The sequence below is a fragment of the Ursus americanus genome, chromosome 21 (assembly GCF_024610735.1).
Source record: "Ursus americanus isolate L20-20 chromosome 21, mUrsAme1.1.p, whole genome shotgun sequence".
Classification (NCBI taxonomy): Eukaryota; Metazoa; Chordata; class Mammalia; order Carnivora; family Ursidae; genus Ursus; species Ursus americanus.
The window spans coordinates 5,582,460-5,599,426 of NC_142147.1; the positions used below are offsets into that span (position 1 = coordinate 5,582,460).

The 16,967-nt window shown below is 33.9% G+C and overlaps 1 protein-coding gene across 4 annotated transcripts in view; it reads right to left on the minus strand.

The window, feature by feature from the left end:
- Positions 1–40: 40 nt before the first annotated feature.
- Positions 41–16,967, minus strand: part of HDIP1 (HDAC and MIER1 interacting protein 1) — a 36,991-nt gene continuing 20,064 nt past the window's right edge. Inside the window, exons 3-6 of one of the 4 annotated variants that reach the window (XR_015728004.1) lie at positions 15,569–15,751; positions 8,473–9,738; positions 550–736; positions 41–254 (exon numbers count right to left, since the gene is read on the minus strand). Coding sequence is in view for 2 of the 4 variants with exons in the window: in XM_045772684.2 (XP_045628640.1) it covers positions 9,620–9,738; positions 15,569–15,751 (302 nt within the window). In the remaining 2 variants the exon portion in view is untranslated. Of the gene's footprint in view, positions 737–4,757; positions 9,739–15,568; positions 15,752–16,967 lie in introns of those variants that run through there. The other 3 variants (XR_015728003.1, XM_045772684.2, XM_045772685.2) reach the window with 3 other exon arrangements.

Sequence of the window (16,967 nt, forward strand, 5' to 3'; positions counted from 1 at the left end):
AGAAATAGGGAACATAGTTAATAATATTGTAATAACGTACCGTGAGAGATGGTGACTACACTTATTGTGGTGAGCACTGAATAACATAGAATTGTCAAATAAGGGGTGCCTCCGTGGCTCAGTTGGTTAAGCATCTGCCTTCGGCTCAGGTCATGATCCCACGGTGCTGGGATGGAGCCCCGCATCAGGCTCCATGCTCAGTGGAAAGCCTGCTTCTCCCTCTCCCTCTGCTGCTCCCCCTGCTTGTGCTCTCTCTGTCAAATAAATAAATACATACATAAATACATCTTTAAAAAAAAAAAAGAACTGTCAAATCAGTATGTTGTACATCTGAAACTAACACGACATTGTATCTTCTTTATATTTCAAGAAAAAAATTAAACCTGTGCATCAAGGACATTATCAATAAAGTAAAAAGACAAGAAAGAAAGAAAAGAAAAGAAAAGAAAAGAAAAGAAAAGAAAAGAAAAGAAAGAAAGAAAGAAAGAAAGAAAGAAAGAGAACGAACGAACACAATCTACAGAATGGGAGGATATATTTGTTAATCACCTGATATGCAGAAGATATAAAGAACTCCTACAACGAAAGGCCACCCAATTTGAAATGGGCAAAGGAGTTGAACAGACACTTCTCCAGATATATAAAAATGGTCAAAATGTACATGAAGATGTTCAACATCATCAGTCATTAGGCAAATGCACATCAAAACTACAATGAGATACCACTAGTAGGATAGCTGTAATAATAAAACAAAACAAAACAAAAAACAAGCATTGGCAAGTATGTGGAGAAATTGTTGAATCATGTACATTGCTGGTGGGAACGAAACTGGGGTAGCCAGTTACCACTATGAAAGATAGTTTGGCAGTTCCTCAAAAAGCTAAATCTAAAATTACCATATGATCCAACAATTCCACTCCTAGGTTTATAACCAAAGGAATTGAAAGAGGGACTCCAACATAAACTTGTATGTCAATGTTCTGTAACGGCATTTTCACAACTCACAATGGCCTAAAGATAGAACCCAAGGATTCATCAACAAATAAACAGATAAATGAAAAAGTCATAGTGCATAATTTTAAATATATATATACAATTGTACACTTATATATATATACACACATATATATAATTGTACACTTAAAAATAGTTAAAATGGCAAATTTTGTTATGCATATTTTACTACAATTTCTTATCATAACATACCAAAGGTGCACTTTAACTGGGTGAATTGTATGGTATACGACTTTTATCTCAAAAAACATTTTAAAATTATCAGGACCCTTAGAAAATGTTTTCATCTCCCAGGTTAAAGGCCACTGCCATAGCACATGCTGTCACCAAAGGGATGCACAGAACACTACGGTTAGAGATGCAGCGTGATATAGCAACCATTCTGCAAAGCATACTGGAGGGCAACAATTCTGTCCATTGCTCAAAGATTACAACTACAATGAGTATCCTAACATAGTTAACACTCTAGAATGAAAAGCATGAGTTAGTTACATAATAGAGGTTTTGGACTGGCTCAGAATAAGTCTTTTCCTCACAATCAAAAATTATTAGTTCCTTGAAGAAAAACTGGAAAGTGGTTCCTGAATCTACTGTATTATCCTTCAGTATATTTATCCATGCATATATAAACTCCATTTCTCAATTACGGAGAAGTCTGGTTAACTCAACAAAACATTATCTTCGTTAAGTTCCAAACTAAAGAACTCTATGAGACACACAAAGAACTCTAAGACATATTGTAAGCAATGACATATGATCCTATTTGAATTACATACAAAAACTGTGAGGTTCCAATTCCCAGGCAGATAGAGTAAGTACACACTTGCCTCTCCCACTGAATGTAACTTTAAATCCTGGACAGAATGCATGGGGCATATCCTGAAGACTCTGAAATATAAATGGTAGTAGCAGACAGATTAGGAAAGCAGACCCAAATTCTAAATTCCACAGAACTGGCAAAGGCTTTATAATTCTTTAGTTACTACCTAGCCTGAAACACAGAAATATGCACCAAGAACCCAACAGAAGCCCTCCCTTTCTGATCTGAAGAGTGGGAAAGGGGGCTCCTAAATGTCAGAGAGGGTGGGTCATGGCTTCCCCCACCCCTTACTTTCTCCCTTCTTCACCACTCCAGGTTCCAAATGATAGACCACAGCAACCATATCTGGTCAGGCACTTAAATCTCAGAGGATTCAGAATGAACAGATCCCTTCTCTTTGGCCAAAAAAAGCTATGATCCCAAGAGTGTGGGCAAATCCCCATTGCTCTTCTTCCCTCTGTCTTGTTACCTTTTCACCACAGATGCAGTCATAGGAAGCATAGAGCAGAAGAAAGAAACTAAAGCCATCAGCTTTTTAGATGAAAGACTGGGAAGGGAGGCTTCTAAGGAGCCAGAAAGTGTCAAGAAGACTATAAAAAGTAGGATAATGAAGTGTGATCCCACAGTTGTTTGAATTATTGGGCTTACCCCTGAGCTGTTCATAAATGGATGTGACCCTGAATAACATAGAATAAATTCTGAGAAGTGAGCTACATGGTAGAACTACTGTCCAGGTCTGATTTGCCACTGAGTAGTACACATGCAAAGTGATCTAAATAGTACTGCAATCACTTAGAAACTGAACTGATATTGGAACCACAGGTCACAGACGCACACAAAATGTGCAGCCTGAACCTAACTTGGCTGTCTATTATCCTTAGTTACCCAGATTCCTATACATTATTTATAATGTCAAAGATGAAATCCAAAATTACTTAGCAAAGAACTAAGAAAACTTCAACAATCAACAGAAACCAATCATGACATAACACAAATTCTAGAACCAGAGGGAGATGTTAGTTAAGGCAGCTATTTTAACCATACACTAAATGTAAACATTTTTGAAACAAATGGAAAGATAGAAAGTTTCAGAAAAGGAATATAAAATATAAAGAAAAAACAAATGGCAATTTTAGAAATAAAAAGTATAAAAATAATTTTTTTTTATGAAATAAAGTTCATCATTGGATGAATTCAGAATGGAGATAAAAGGGAAGTCAGTGAACTTGAGACAGATCAGTAGAAACCATCCAATCTGAACAGAGGGGTAAAAAAAAAAAAAAGAAAAAATGAGGAGAGGCCCTGGGATCTGTGAGATGATATTAAAAAGTCCAACTCCACTGGAGTCTCAGAGAGGAGAAAAGAGGTGGAAGAACAAAAAAATCAGAACTGAAAATTTTATGTCGTTGTTGAAAGACTAATACACATTCAAGAAGCTCAGAAAACCCCAAACAGGAAAAATTCAAAGAATGCCACACCCAGACATACCATAATCAAACTGAAAAAGGACAAAGACTCCTGAAAACAGCCAGAGAAAAATAATGTTTCACAGAGATGAAAAATTATTTGAATGGCTGTCTATTTCTCATCAGAAGTCATGGAGACCAGAAGGATGTGGGGGAATTTTTAATGTGCTGTAAGAAAAGAACTGTCAGCCTAGAATTTTATATCCTCCAAAAATACCTTTCATGAATTAAAGTAAAATAAAGACATTCTCATATGAAGGTAAACTATGAGAGTTCATCATCAGCAGATCAGCGCTAAAAGTAGTTTTCCAGGTGTAAAGGATATACCAATGGAAACTTAGAACATCAGAAATTAAGAAAGAGCAACAGAAATATGACAAATATCCAGGTATATGCAATGGATTGTTCTCTTGAGTTCTTAAAAATATGTACAATAGTTGTAAACAAAATATACAACCCTATCCAATGAGTTTTATAACTTATAAGACAACTATAACAGAAAAAAGAAAGGATAAAAGAATATAAATGATGATAAGATACCTACATTCCACTTGAATTGGTAAAATACTGATTTTAAGTAAACTATAAAAGTTTGTTTAGGGTAATCCCTAAGAAAAGTAAAAAACTATACAGATATAGTAAAAAATCACGATAGATAAAACACTAAAAAATGTTCAGGAAATCCAAAAGAAGCCAGAAAAAGGGAAATGGGAAAATATAAAAGAGAAATCATATGGAAAATGAATAATAAAATAGCAGACATAATCCAACATATACATACAGATAGTCTAAATAAACCAAGTAAAATATCGAGATTATCAGAAAAATTAAAGCATGAATTATTACATGCTCTTCACAAGAAATTCACTTCAAATATAATGACAAAGGTAGGTTAAAAGTAAAATGATGGATAGGACGCTGGGTGGCTCAGTCAGTTAAGTGGCTGCCTTCAGCTCAGGTCATGATCCCAGGATGTGGGATCTGTCCTTCGTCAGGCTCCCTGCTCAGCACAGAGTCTGTTTCTCCCTCTTCCTCTGTGTCTCCCCCTGCTCGTAGTCTCTCTTAATCAAATAAATAAATAAAATCTTTTAAAAAAAATAAAATAAAATGATGGAAAAGACTTACCATACAAACACTAATCAAAAGACAATAATCTTAGATATTTAAGTACCAAACAACAGAGCTTCAAAAACTAACAGAATTAAAAGGAGAAATAGATCCATTATTATAGTTGGAGATTTTAACACTCTTCTTTCAGTAACGACAGTGGTAGAAAATCAGCAAGGAGGGCACCTGGGTGGCTCAGTTGGTTAGGCGACTGCGTTCAGCTCAGGTCATGATCCTGGAGTCCCAGGATCAAGGCCCGTATTGGGCTCCCTGCTGAGCAGGGAGCCTGCTTCTCCCTCTGACCCTACCCACTCTCATGCTCTCTCATTCTCTCTCAAATACATAAAATCTTTAAAAAAAAAAATCAGCAAGGATACAGAACTGAACATTAGGAGAATCCACACTCTTTTCAAGTGCACACGGAATACTTACCAAAACAGACCATATCTTAAGTCCTAACAAACTAACAATTTTTAAAAGAAATGAAATTGTATAAAATATGTTCTCTGATGATAATGAATTTAAACTGAAAATCAACAACAGAAAAATAACTAGAAAAGCCTCCAAACGTTTGGAAATTGAAGAAACATCAAGGAATATTGGAAAATATTCTGAACTGAACAAGAATAAAAATATAACACAACAAAATTTGTGTGACAAAGCAAATAGTGTTTAAAAGCACACTTACAGCATTAAATGCTTCTAAGTTTCCACCATAAGAAACCAGAAAAAGAGGTAAAAATAAACCCAAAGCAAGCAAAAGGGAAGAAATAATAAAAAGCATAATTTATTGAAACTTAAAAAGAGTAGCAACAGACTGTAAGCTGGTTCTTTAAAAAAAGAGCACAATTAATAAACTCTACACTGACAAAAAAACCCCAAATTATTAGTATCAAAAATGAAGGAAGAGGGGCGCCTGGGGTGGCTCAGTCAGTTGGGCATCTGCCTTCCACTCAGGTCATGATCCCAGCGTCTTGGGATCAAGCCCCGTGTTGGGCTCCCTGCTCAGCAGGGAGTCTGCTTCTCCCCTTCCCCTGCGCTCTTTCTCTTTCTCAAATAGTCTTAACAAAAAAAATGGAGGAAGAAATATCACTGACTCCCAAAACATAAAAAAAAAATACAAGGAATTTTACACATTTGAATTCCATAACTTCAATGAAATTGACCAAAACTCATCCGAACAGAAATAGATAACTGAAATTATCCAATAACTACTAAATAAATGTAATTCTTAGTAAAATCCTTTTAAAATACACCTCTAGGCCTTGATGATTTCAATGCCAACTTCTACCAAACATTTAAAGAGTAACACTAAGTCTACACAATCTCTTCAAGAAAGCAGAAAAAGATGGACTACTTCCCAGTTCATTATATGAAACCAGTATCACCTAATTATAAAACCAGATAAAGACAATACAAAAACACTACAGTTTAAGATACCTTATGAACATAGACATAAAAATCCTCAATAAAATACTAATTCAAGTTGAATTCATCAGTATATAAAAATAATACAACACAACCAAGTTAAGGTTTATATCAGAAATGCAAGGCTGGCATCAATAATCAAAAATCAGTCAATGTAACCCACCATATTAACATTCGAAAAGAAAAAAAATCGTTTCAATTTATGTGAAAAAACCATCTGACAAAATTCGACAAATGTTCACAATAAAAACTCTCAGCAAATGAGAAGGGCTTTTCCTCAATTTAATAAGGGGTTTTCTACAACACAAAAACCTATAGTTAACATCATATTTAATGGCGTAAGACCGAGTATGTTTCTCCCACGACTGGACTCTGGACAAGGATCTTCCTCTTCTCATGATTCTTTTTCAGCACTGTACTGAGGTCCTTGCCAGCATAATAAGGGAAAGAAATAAAAAGCACACTGATAAAACATTAAGGGGAGGAGAGAGACACTCTGAAAAATAAGAGGATAAAAGATTCCTTAATAATTCAAAAGGAAAATTTTTGACTATGGTAAAAAGAATTATTCCAGTCCAGCCTGGAGTCTCTGTATGTCTCATACTTTTCATTCCAGAGAGTTTGCTTTGTATGTTAGGATACTCATTATTATAGTTGTAATCTTTGAGCAATGAACACTATTAATAAACTAAGTGGATTAAAACAGCATAAAAGAATAACTAGAAAAAGTAAAATAAGTGTGTACATGTGTGTGCATATGTGTGTGTGTGTGTATCACCAAATGTAAAAACAAGCCTTATAATAACAGTAGTCAAAGATGAAAACAAAAAAACAACACAAAAAAATTTAAAATTCTATATAGAGCATATTTTTGTATGTAGAAGCAAACGGATTTGATTAATACTTTTTTTTAAAAGATTTTATTTATTCATTTGTGAGAAAGAGAGCGAGAGAGAGAAAGCATGAGGTGAGGAGGGTCAGAGGGAGAAGCAGACTCCCCACTGAGCAGGGAGCCTGAAGAGGGACTCAATCCTGGGACTCCAGGATCATGACCTGAGCGGAAGTCAACCAACTGAGCCACCCAGGTGCCCCATCGATACTTTCATATGAAGCATGCAAAGAGCTTAAATTTCAGTTGAAAGTAAAAATTGCATGTATTACTAAGACATTTGTATAGTCAGAATTAGAAAATCAAATGCAATTACCAGGGTTTAGAAAGTCAAACACTTTTCAGTTTGAATTCTTATCTCAGAGAAAACACATGCTACTTTTAGGAAACACTACAAATGTCACAACATACTGAGCATTATTTTTTAAACTACTTTTGAAATTTCAAGAAGTGTCAATTTACTCTGGCTAAATTTTTAAGTCATTTGTAAATTTTAAATTTTATGTTATCATAATATAAATTGTCTCAAGATGTTTATTTCCACTGATTGCTACAGAAAAAAATAATTTGCAATATTTTCTTACTTTTAAATATCTTACATTGAACATAACCTAAGGCTTCTCTGCCCATAAAAACTTAAGAAATGGTCAGGTTTAATAAAACAAAATCAAGTCTCAAAAACTTAAGTGCCTCCCCCAAAACATTTTGGAATACAGTGGGATTGGGTGGGGAGGTAAACATACAAATTTGTACAGTTTAGCCTAACAACTCCCTAATACCTCTTATTTAATCTTGTTCACATTTAAGAATGAACAGATCTTCAACAGACCTAATCTAATTATGGAATCATTTTAGGGCATTCTGAATAATCATATCACTTATAAGTATTAAAGCAGAACAAACTTTGGATTATGTAACTAAATTATTAAAATTATGCTCTTAGGACATCTGCTGGTAAGAGAGGTTTCTTCAACACCAATGAATGACAAATAATATGTTCCAAGACCATTACAACATTCTTAGACAAATTCAGCTTTATAATGAGATAGCTTATAAAAAAATCGGAAAACAGAATTTTTAGAGAGATTTCCTGAATAGGCTACATCACAAATAGGGGAAGCCTAATTTGCCCCTCTGCCAAAGAACTTTTTAAATAAGCCAATGATTTAACATCATGAGCATCTGAAATAAATTACTTCTTTACACAGTAAGTTCCAGCCTAGACAGCAGTCTCCTTCCTTATTGTACTCATGACTATTCTAACATGTACTTCCTCTAAGGGTCTTCAGCTTTAAATGGATAGACTCTGACATCAATAATTCTTAATAGAGATGCCTACTTCCTAAGCTGTTCTTCCTTTTTCTGAGGACATACTCAAAAGCATTTTTAGATATTAACTACTTTTACATTTTCTTGTCAAAATGAAAATAGCTTTATATTTCAAAGATAAAAATCACATCAGCATGCTTGGGAATAAACTTTATTACTAGGGCTTTAAAATGCATACAAGATCATTGTAGTAGTACCTACAGTAAATACAAGGATTGCGGGGAAAGGAATTCTTAGAAAAATTCTACTTCCTCCCTAGAGTACCTCTTAAGCTCCCTCTGCTGGCTACCATTTAAATAAAGTAGGAAAAAATGTGAATCTTCTTTTGAGAGGTGATGAGAGAGGCAGGATGAAGCCGACAATGCAACTATTGAAACTCAAAGGGAAATCTCTTAAGGCTAAATCTAACTGATGAGTACCTTCTCTAATAAGGCTTCTAGACTTCCAAACAGATTCAGCCACTGGGGTGGGGGTGGGGGGTACCTGAAATAAGGGAAGTTACTGTCAAGTTTGAATATTAAATTGAGATGCAAAAATGCAAAGCATTTAGTATAAATCAACCATAAACAGTTATCATTTATTACTGGAAAAATTAAAAATTTAAATATATTTCACAAACTTCATAGAACAAAAACTTATACCACACTATTAATCTATTAGTTTCAATATTAAGGTTTATTTTTTTTTCCAGAGTGAGATTAAGTAACAATTTAAATAATTATCAGGATGTATAAATGAACATCCATTCAGATAAAACATTACTGCTTAAAAGTGGCTATCTAAGAAATATTTTGTATGTAATAAATATATTTTACGTTTAGGTTAACAGGCACCATCTTGAGAGCAGAAAAGGTATTTTTAACCAATAAATAAATTACATTCAAGAAAACAAGATGTTTATATCTGAAGTATGATATATCCTTAAACGTTTTTCTTCATATAGCACCCAAACTCCCCAAATGTCTAGAAAGTATCTCCCAAAATATAACTCATACCTTAAGTCATAAAAATAAAGGCCAAGAAAAAATCAATTTAAGACAAAATGTACAGTTTATATTCTTAATTCCCCATTCAATAAAATATCAACTGCCAATTTATTAAAAGTAAATGAACTGTATATATGCAATCTGTTAGTGCTGAAAATCTGAAATATAATATTTTTAAAAGTCACTCTTTCTCAAAGTACTTAAAATATTGCATCTCTGGTGGCAAACCTGAAAACTATCAAGCATTTTATTTCCCTAGTTTTCATTTTTCCACTCCCACCTCTACCCCTTTATCCTTTAACAGCCATCCATTGTTTTTTATTTTTTTGTTTTTGGTAAATATACTTACTTATATCCCAAACACAAAACACTGACAATACTCCTTGGTAAACAAGGAAATCCCAGAACAGTCCAAGCCTACAGCTTTGCTCCCAAAGTGTGGCACAGGCTAAATGACAGGGAAAAAAAACAATCAATGGCCCTTATTGATACAGTCAGAATGCTCCTGAGAGTCCACAACTGTTTGAGAATTTGCTGATGTAATCCTGAAGACAGTTTCAACATATTTTGCAGACAAATATCAGAGAATAAGTCTTTGATTGATAATTTTTCTATTTATTTCTGCCAAGGCGACTGAAAACACGAAAGCTTTTTCATCAGAGAGGTTAGCATAGATGTCAATTTCCTTTTCCTGTTTCTCTGTTAAAAGAAAAAGAGAAAGCTTAATGTAAATGTAGTAATTAAAAAATACTTGAGGCTTTCAAGTATTTCTTTAGATGACAACATAAATATACATAATACTAACAACATATGTTAAATGTTATATAGTATCATGCTACTAAACAAATTTTTTAAATATTATACAAAGGAGTTACTGAAATGCCATGAACTAAATGGAAACTGTATATATATATATTTCTATACACACTGTCTATAATATCTACATCATTTCTGTAAAAATCTCAAATATTTCTCTTCAATTAGGATGAGCTCACTCCCAATCAAAACGAATTTTCTCACCCTAAAGATGGTCCTTTCTGAACACTAACAGTCACTTTATGAATATAGTAACTTCTTTACCTTGACCCTGCTATAGAAAATAAGAATGACCAACATTTGTTTTTCTACCTCCTGATTACAAATGCAATCCAAGTTCATAGAAAACTGAAAAGTACAGAAAAACAGAAAATAAAAACCACCTATATTATCTCAGAGCCAGCTAAAATCACAATAAGTATCTTTGTGTACATTCTGCCAACTTCTTTTTTCAGGCTCTTCTATGATTGTACTTTTGTCTGTTTTTTTGTTTTGTTTTGACTTTTTAATCAAAGTTAAATATATAGAGTCAAATCGTTTTTATTCAACTTGCTACAAAATACAGAAGTCCTCCTTCTCCCATGCACACTTCCCACACTCCAAGTGAAACTACTTTTTTTCAGTTGTTTTTTTTAATTTTTACCTCTCTAAGCAACGTTTTTATGTGATGCTACTTCTTGGTTTTAGGCACTATTAATTGACCTTCCACCATGAAAAGTTAGTATTTTATTGTTTTCCATATCTTAAGCCCCATACTCTCCCCATCCCATCTTCCCATTACAGTTACATCACAATTTTGGTGAGATCAATATTCAGTGTTTACATTATTCTTGTGACTATATAAATGATTTCAGTTTTCCTGCACATTTTTTCCTGAAGAGATTCTTTTTCCATCTGCTTAGTTTTCATTACTAATGAGTTGTATAGATCTTTCAGAACATTTACACATACTAGGTATTATATCAATTTTATCTTCTTGAGTAAGTCTCTCCAAGTCTTCTGCTCCATTCTGAAATGGTTGATTTCTAGACCTGCTACACAATTAATTATCATCAAGATCTCTCTCCAACATCATGCTGGATATAAACATCTTTCTCTTGAGTTGGACCCTGTGTCCTGAATCCCAGGACACTTTTTTGTTTTACTTCTTCCTTTTGATGCCAGGTATCTTGTAGTAGCTTCCTGAGAAAGGGAGTACAGGTAGCAAATTTTTTGAGACCCTGAATGTTAGAAAGTGTCGTTAGTCTACCTTCATGCTAATTCATAGTATAGTTGACTAAAGACTCGTAGACTTCCTGAGTAGTATGAAGGCAAAACATCGTCTTTCAATTAATGGTGCCACTGTTTTAAAAAGAGCCAATACTGTTTTTTATAGTTATTTAAAACGTTGTTGCTAAATTTACATACAGTGAAATACACAGATCTTGACGTACAATTGGATGAGTTCTGACAAAATATACATCTATGTAACCCACACCACAATCAAGATACAGGAAATTCCTCATGCTCCTTTCCAGTCAATGCCTCCCCACCTCACCAGCAACTACTGTTCTGATTCTATCACCACAGATTCATTTGCCTGTTCTTGGACTTCATATAAATGGCATCCATCACCTGGCATGAACTGTTTTGTGTCTAGCTTCTTTCATTCAACATGTTTTTAAAATTCAATGATGCTGTCTGTTCATATATGAGTAGTTTGTTCCTTGCTGGGTAGTATCCCACTGTATTAATTCCAAACATTACTTTCTTTTCTCACTTTTTTCCCTGGGCACTTGAAGGAGTTTCTCTTTAACCAAAGACATAGGATTTATGATGATATGCTTCGGCATAATCTACTTTTAACCATCTACTGGTCTGGGAATTTGGTGGGCAATTTCAATGTGGAAACTCTATGTCCTTCAGGTTTGGAAAAATCTCTTGAATTATTTCATCGATGACTTCCTTCTCCTCCATCTTCTATGTTCTTTTTTGGAACATCAGTTATTTATAGATGTTGACCTCAAACTGGTCCTCTAAATTTCTTATCCATCCCATTCTATTTTTTTCATCTCTTCCTTCTTTCTTCCTTCCTTCCTTTCTCTCTGTCTCCTTCTTTTTAGAGAGAGAGAGGGAGAGAGAGAATCCTAAGCAGGCTTCCCACGCTCAGCAGAGCCTGACATGGGGCTCGATCTCACAACCCTGAGATAGTCACCTGAACTGAAATCAAGAGTTGGACGCTTAACCGACTGAGCCATCCAGGCGCCCCTTTCATCTCTTTTTCTATTTCTCTACATTTTGGTACAATTCTTTAATTCTGTCAATAAACCTGTTAAAAGTTTTTCATTTCTGCAATCTTTACACACACAAATATTTTTTTAGATTTGTATTCTGAAGTTCATTTTCTAGGTACTTTTTTGACACCTGCTTTTCCATTTAAATATCATCTTATTCTTATTTCATGACTACAATATCATGCTAAAAACATTAACAATAGTTTTAATTTTTTCTTTCCTGCAAAAACCTGTTTTATCTAAGTTATTATTTTTTTTCCTATTGTTTGGTCTTAGCCTTTCATACAGATGCTTTCTTCTGTACATCTGAGTAATTCTTGATAATATGCTCATATTTAAGAATGGGATCCCAAAAAGCTGATTAACTCACACATATCTGTGGAGCTTGACTGTGACCACCAATTTAGGATGATCTGACTGGGCCATTTGTGAAATCCCTAATGAAAGCATCCTTATTTTAGGCCCTTTCTCTTGGGTTTTTCAGATTTCCTAGAGAAGATACTGCTCATCTCCTACCTCAAAGACCCAAGCTTGACCACAGAACTCAGTATTTACCATCTCCAATTTTCACATAATCTTCCTGATTTCAATAGAGTATCCCTGCCCTGAATGACACCTGGTGTTCTCTAAATCAGGGACTCTGTTTTGTCTTATCTTTTTGAAAGGGTAAATTTGGAAGGAGGGGGAAATGAGGTAAACAGCCCTAGCAGGCCATTAAAAAACAGACTTCCAAACAATCTCATTTTTAGCCTCACCTTCATCTTTACGCTTCCAGACATAACTGATATGCACAAATTCCTGACCTTAAGGCAGTTGTGTAATAAAAATCAGTTTATTAGTTTTCCCAAAGGGGCTAACAATTTAGGTCCCATGGGTCTACTAAAGCAATTATCACTTTCTAGAATTCTGCTGCTTTTCCCATTCCTTGTTCTTGTGGAATTTGGTCCTTAAAAAAAAAAAATCCCTTTACTATAATATTACCAGGATTTGAGGATGATGGAGAGCTTCGTGTAGTTACTCAATATACCAGCTTTAATTTGAACTGTACATAAATCTTGTATGTTCATTAATAAGATATTCAGAACTGTCCATTTTAATCTAAATGTCACTCCTACCTTACTAATATTCAAAATAATCATACTCCCCTCATATAAAATGAAAACTTATCTTAAACCAACCAAGATTTTAAGTTTAATGGTTTGTTTTTATGACCCTATAAAGATATTTTGCTATCTAGGTATTAAACAAGCTTTCCTTTTCCATTGTTTCTTCTTCCTATTCTTTTTCAAAATATAGAAAACAAAGTCGATTAAAAGTGTTTTTTATACACCAACTGTCCTTATTAAAGGTAAAGCTTGCTTCAAAGTTTTCAAGTACCCTATGAGCAAGGAATCAATAAAAACTGAATTAAAGTAAACAGCTACTTAATACTAAGAAGCACATGAAAGAAGTCTATTCTAAAATACATAGAGATTTCAAAAGTTCATATTTCTTATCCGGATTATATTTAGAGAACATGGTCTGCCTCAAGGGTTGGTAAAATACAGCCCAGGGTCAAATCTGGCCTGCCACCTGTTTTTATAAAGTCTTCCTGGAACACAGCCATGCCCATTCATTTACATATTGTCTATGGCTGCTCTCCAGCTACAGTGACAGGGCAGAGTAGCAGCAACAGAAGGCTATATGGCCCACAAAGCCTAAAATATTTATTATCTGGCTCTTTACAAAAAAAAGTTTGCTGACCTCTTCCCCACCCTCCCCCATGGCCTACATGAAAAGATTCCAGTTTACTCTACAAAAATTGCTTTGAGCATCTTCCTGTTTGTATTAAAAATAAATCAAAAGCATATCTTACTCTAGAAATAGCTTAAAACTTTTCTATTAATAAGCTCAAAATATCTGAAAAAAAATTGATAGCTAACTATTTTCTCAAGTTAACATGAATAAAACTTCAGACCTGCACATACAGATTCCTAGCACAACTATCTAGATTTCATTTCCCCAACTAAAAGACTGTCATTATCTCTTTTCTCATCTCCTCTCACTCACCAACAGAAGCATTCCTTCTCCATTCTTTGGGTTACATTCCCTTTACTTCAACTGAAAAGAATGTTCTGTTTTCTGGGCCAAGCAGTATTTCTCTGCTTGGTTTTGTTTTGTTTTAATTTTTCTGTTGATTTTTGTTTGCCTAGTTTCCGTTCTGAAACAGTTTTAAGCATAGATTTTCTCATCATCCCATGTTAAAAAACATTCAAATTTAGAAAATAATTCAAACTCTCTGGAAGAGCAGCATAAGAGAAGAAAAAAGAAAATGGAGTAAAATTACCCAAGGAATTAAGGAGTATCTAAGTATTCTTCAAAAAATACAAATATGATATAAGCCTTATTCCTTTAGCCATAAAACACTAAGAAACCATTAACTCTGAAAAAGCTAAGGACAGCTATACCAGTAAAGTTATTTTCCCTAACAGTCATAATTTTATTGAAATAAAAGCATACAAAGTAGAGAGAAATGGTAAACAGGTTAAAAAAAATTCTCAATGTCTAAAATAAGAGAAATTTACACTTATGCTTGAATATCTAAAACTGAATGCCTGAAAAAGCAAAGTATAACTCACCTACAAGATAAGAAATTATAAATGCGTTTCATTGAAGATGAAATTAGAGGTTTTTAAGTAATTATAAAGAACAATCATCCCCCTTTTCCATTAATTACAGGCTTGAAAGTCTCAATTGCAAAAGATATTCATTCATGGCCATACAGGGGTTCATCATCCTAGTCTAGTCTCTCTACTCTTGTGTCATCTTTGAAATTTTCCAGATAAAAGGTTTTTTAGAAGATGTATAAAAAGAGAAGCTGAAGTTTTAGTTAACTGTTAAAATCAAGTTACTGGCAGACATACTAGTTATCAGAAGAAAGGAGAAAATCTGTAAGGAGAAATATGAATATATTTTGGACCAAGAAGAATTTACCTAACTATCCAAAAGCTGCCTCAAAGTCCGCAGGACACACTGAGCAATTTAAAAATTCATACTGAAAAATACTTTCAATAGTAAATTTTAAAACTAGTACTGTAACAGTTTGAAATAAGTCTAACAGAACTCAGATTTACCTTTAAAAACAAACAAATAATCATTTTTAACAGGCTTCTCTAGGTTGTCATATACAAATTATTATCTCTGAACTCTACTATCATCAGTTTATAACAAGGTGAATTTTACCTAATTTGAGCATTTAAACTTTTCAATAAGAAATTCTGTGATTTTTTTTTTTTTTAAACAAGTATCTACCCTGGAGGAAATGTTTTCAAACTAAAATATGAGTTGTGATTTTAAGTCCAGGAGCTCAATGCCTACCAAACACTTTCTTTACTACTGTCTAATTAAGATCTAGAAAAATTTAATACTTGAAAAACAAAACTGCTTGGATTTATTCATACCTCTTTCTTCCTCATGTTTTTTGGCAGATGCAGTTTTAGGTCTTCCTCTTCCTCGTCTGATATGATCTGAATGGCTGTTACTTCGAGACCTCTTTCTGTTTTCTAAATCCTTATTTACTGTAGAATTTATCTTCTCTCGCCTAACTCTCTCTGTTCGCCTCCTCTTGGCCTCATGCTTGTTTTCTGTATGGATGAATAAAAGTGATATATTTTAGGGCTTAGCAAGAACTGTTTGCCCAAGTTCTCATTGTCTTCTTTTTCTTTCTAAATAGCACTAGAGTTTGCTGCCTGGCATATTTTATAAAACTACAACCATAACATCTATGTTCCTCACACCCACACAGAAAAAAAAGAAATTCAACAGAATTCAGATCCACATTAACTCATGAGGTAGGAGGAATTGTAACAGAAGACCAGTTTCTTTATTTGGCACCTTTAATTTCAGCTCCTACATGTTCACACAATTTCACAGTGATCTTTCTGCCTTTTTCCTTCTCTCTGCTTCAAAGCTAAAAATGGTAAAGTATTAGAAAAGGAAAAAAAAATTCCATTCCTTTTTGCCCTCTACTCAAATTATAGACTGAAATATGTCAAATACAGAAGCAAAACTGACCTTAGCCATAATACATTAAGGTTACCAATAAAAAGCAAACAGAAAACATCCACAGAAAATATAAAAACGCTAGGGAAGTAATAAGTAGTTTTCACTTTAGCCACAGATGAGATCATTTCTGACACTCTCAGAGCATGCAGATCCCTAAATGGAATAGCAAAAGGGGAACTTTACTCAATATGGTGATTTAATTAATGCCAAGAAGCCATCCTTCTCACTCCACAAACAATTCAAAATGTTGGATAAGACAAACAACAAATTACAAACAAAAAACTTGCTTTAATACATACCTGAACTCAAAAGCAACAAAGAGAATTTCCCAAATACCTAAAACCACAACGGTAAAGGGCCAAAACAGACAAAATTCATATCCCAAGAAGGGAATGATTTAAAAGACTATAATATAAGTACGCTTAATAGACCAGTGTAAGATTAAAAAAAAACAACTTTTTAAGTAAAACGGTAATGGTTATTTCCAAATACTGTACCCTTAGAGAATTAGTTAATTCTATTCTCAGACATACACCAGATGATGCAACAACACTTAATTATTCCAGATTGCAAGGAAGTTATCAAAGACAACGATGGCCTTGTTAAAGGACTCAAGGGCTAACTTGAAAAGGCTCCCACTGACCACTTTAGGACAATCTGAGCATCAGTACAAACAGTAACTGTAATAATAAATTGGAACATCAAATATACTTAAAACTATAAGTACACGACATTAAATTAAAAAAACACAAGCAAAAACTACTTAGCCACCGTAGGAAATGCTAAAGAACCAAC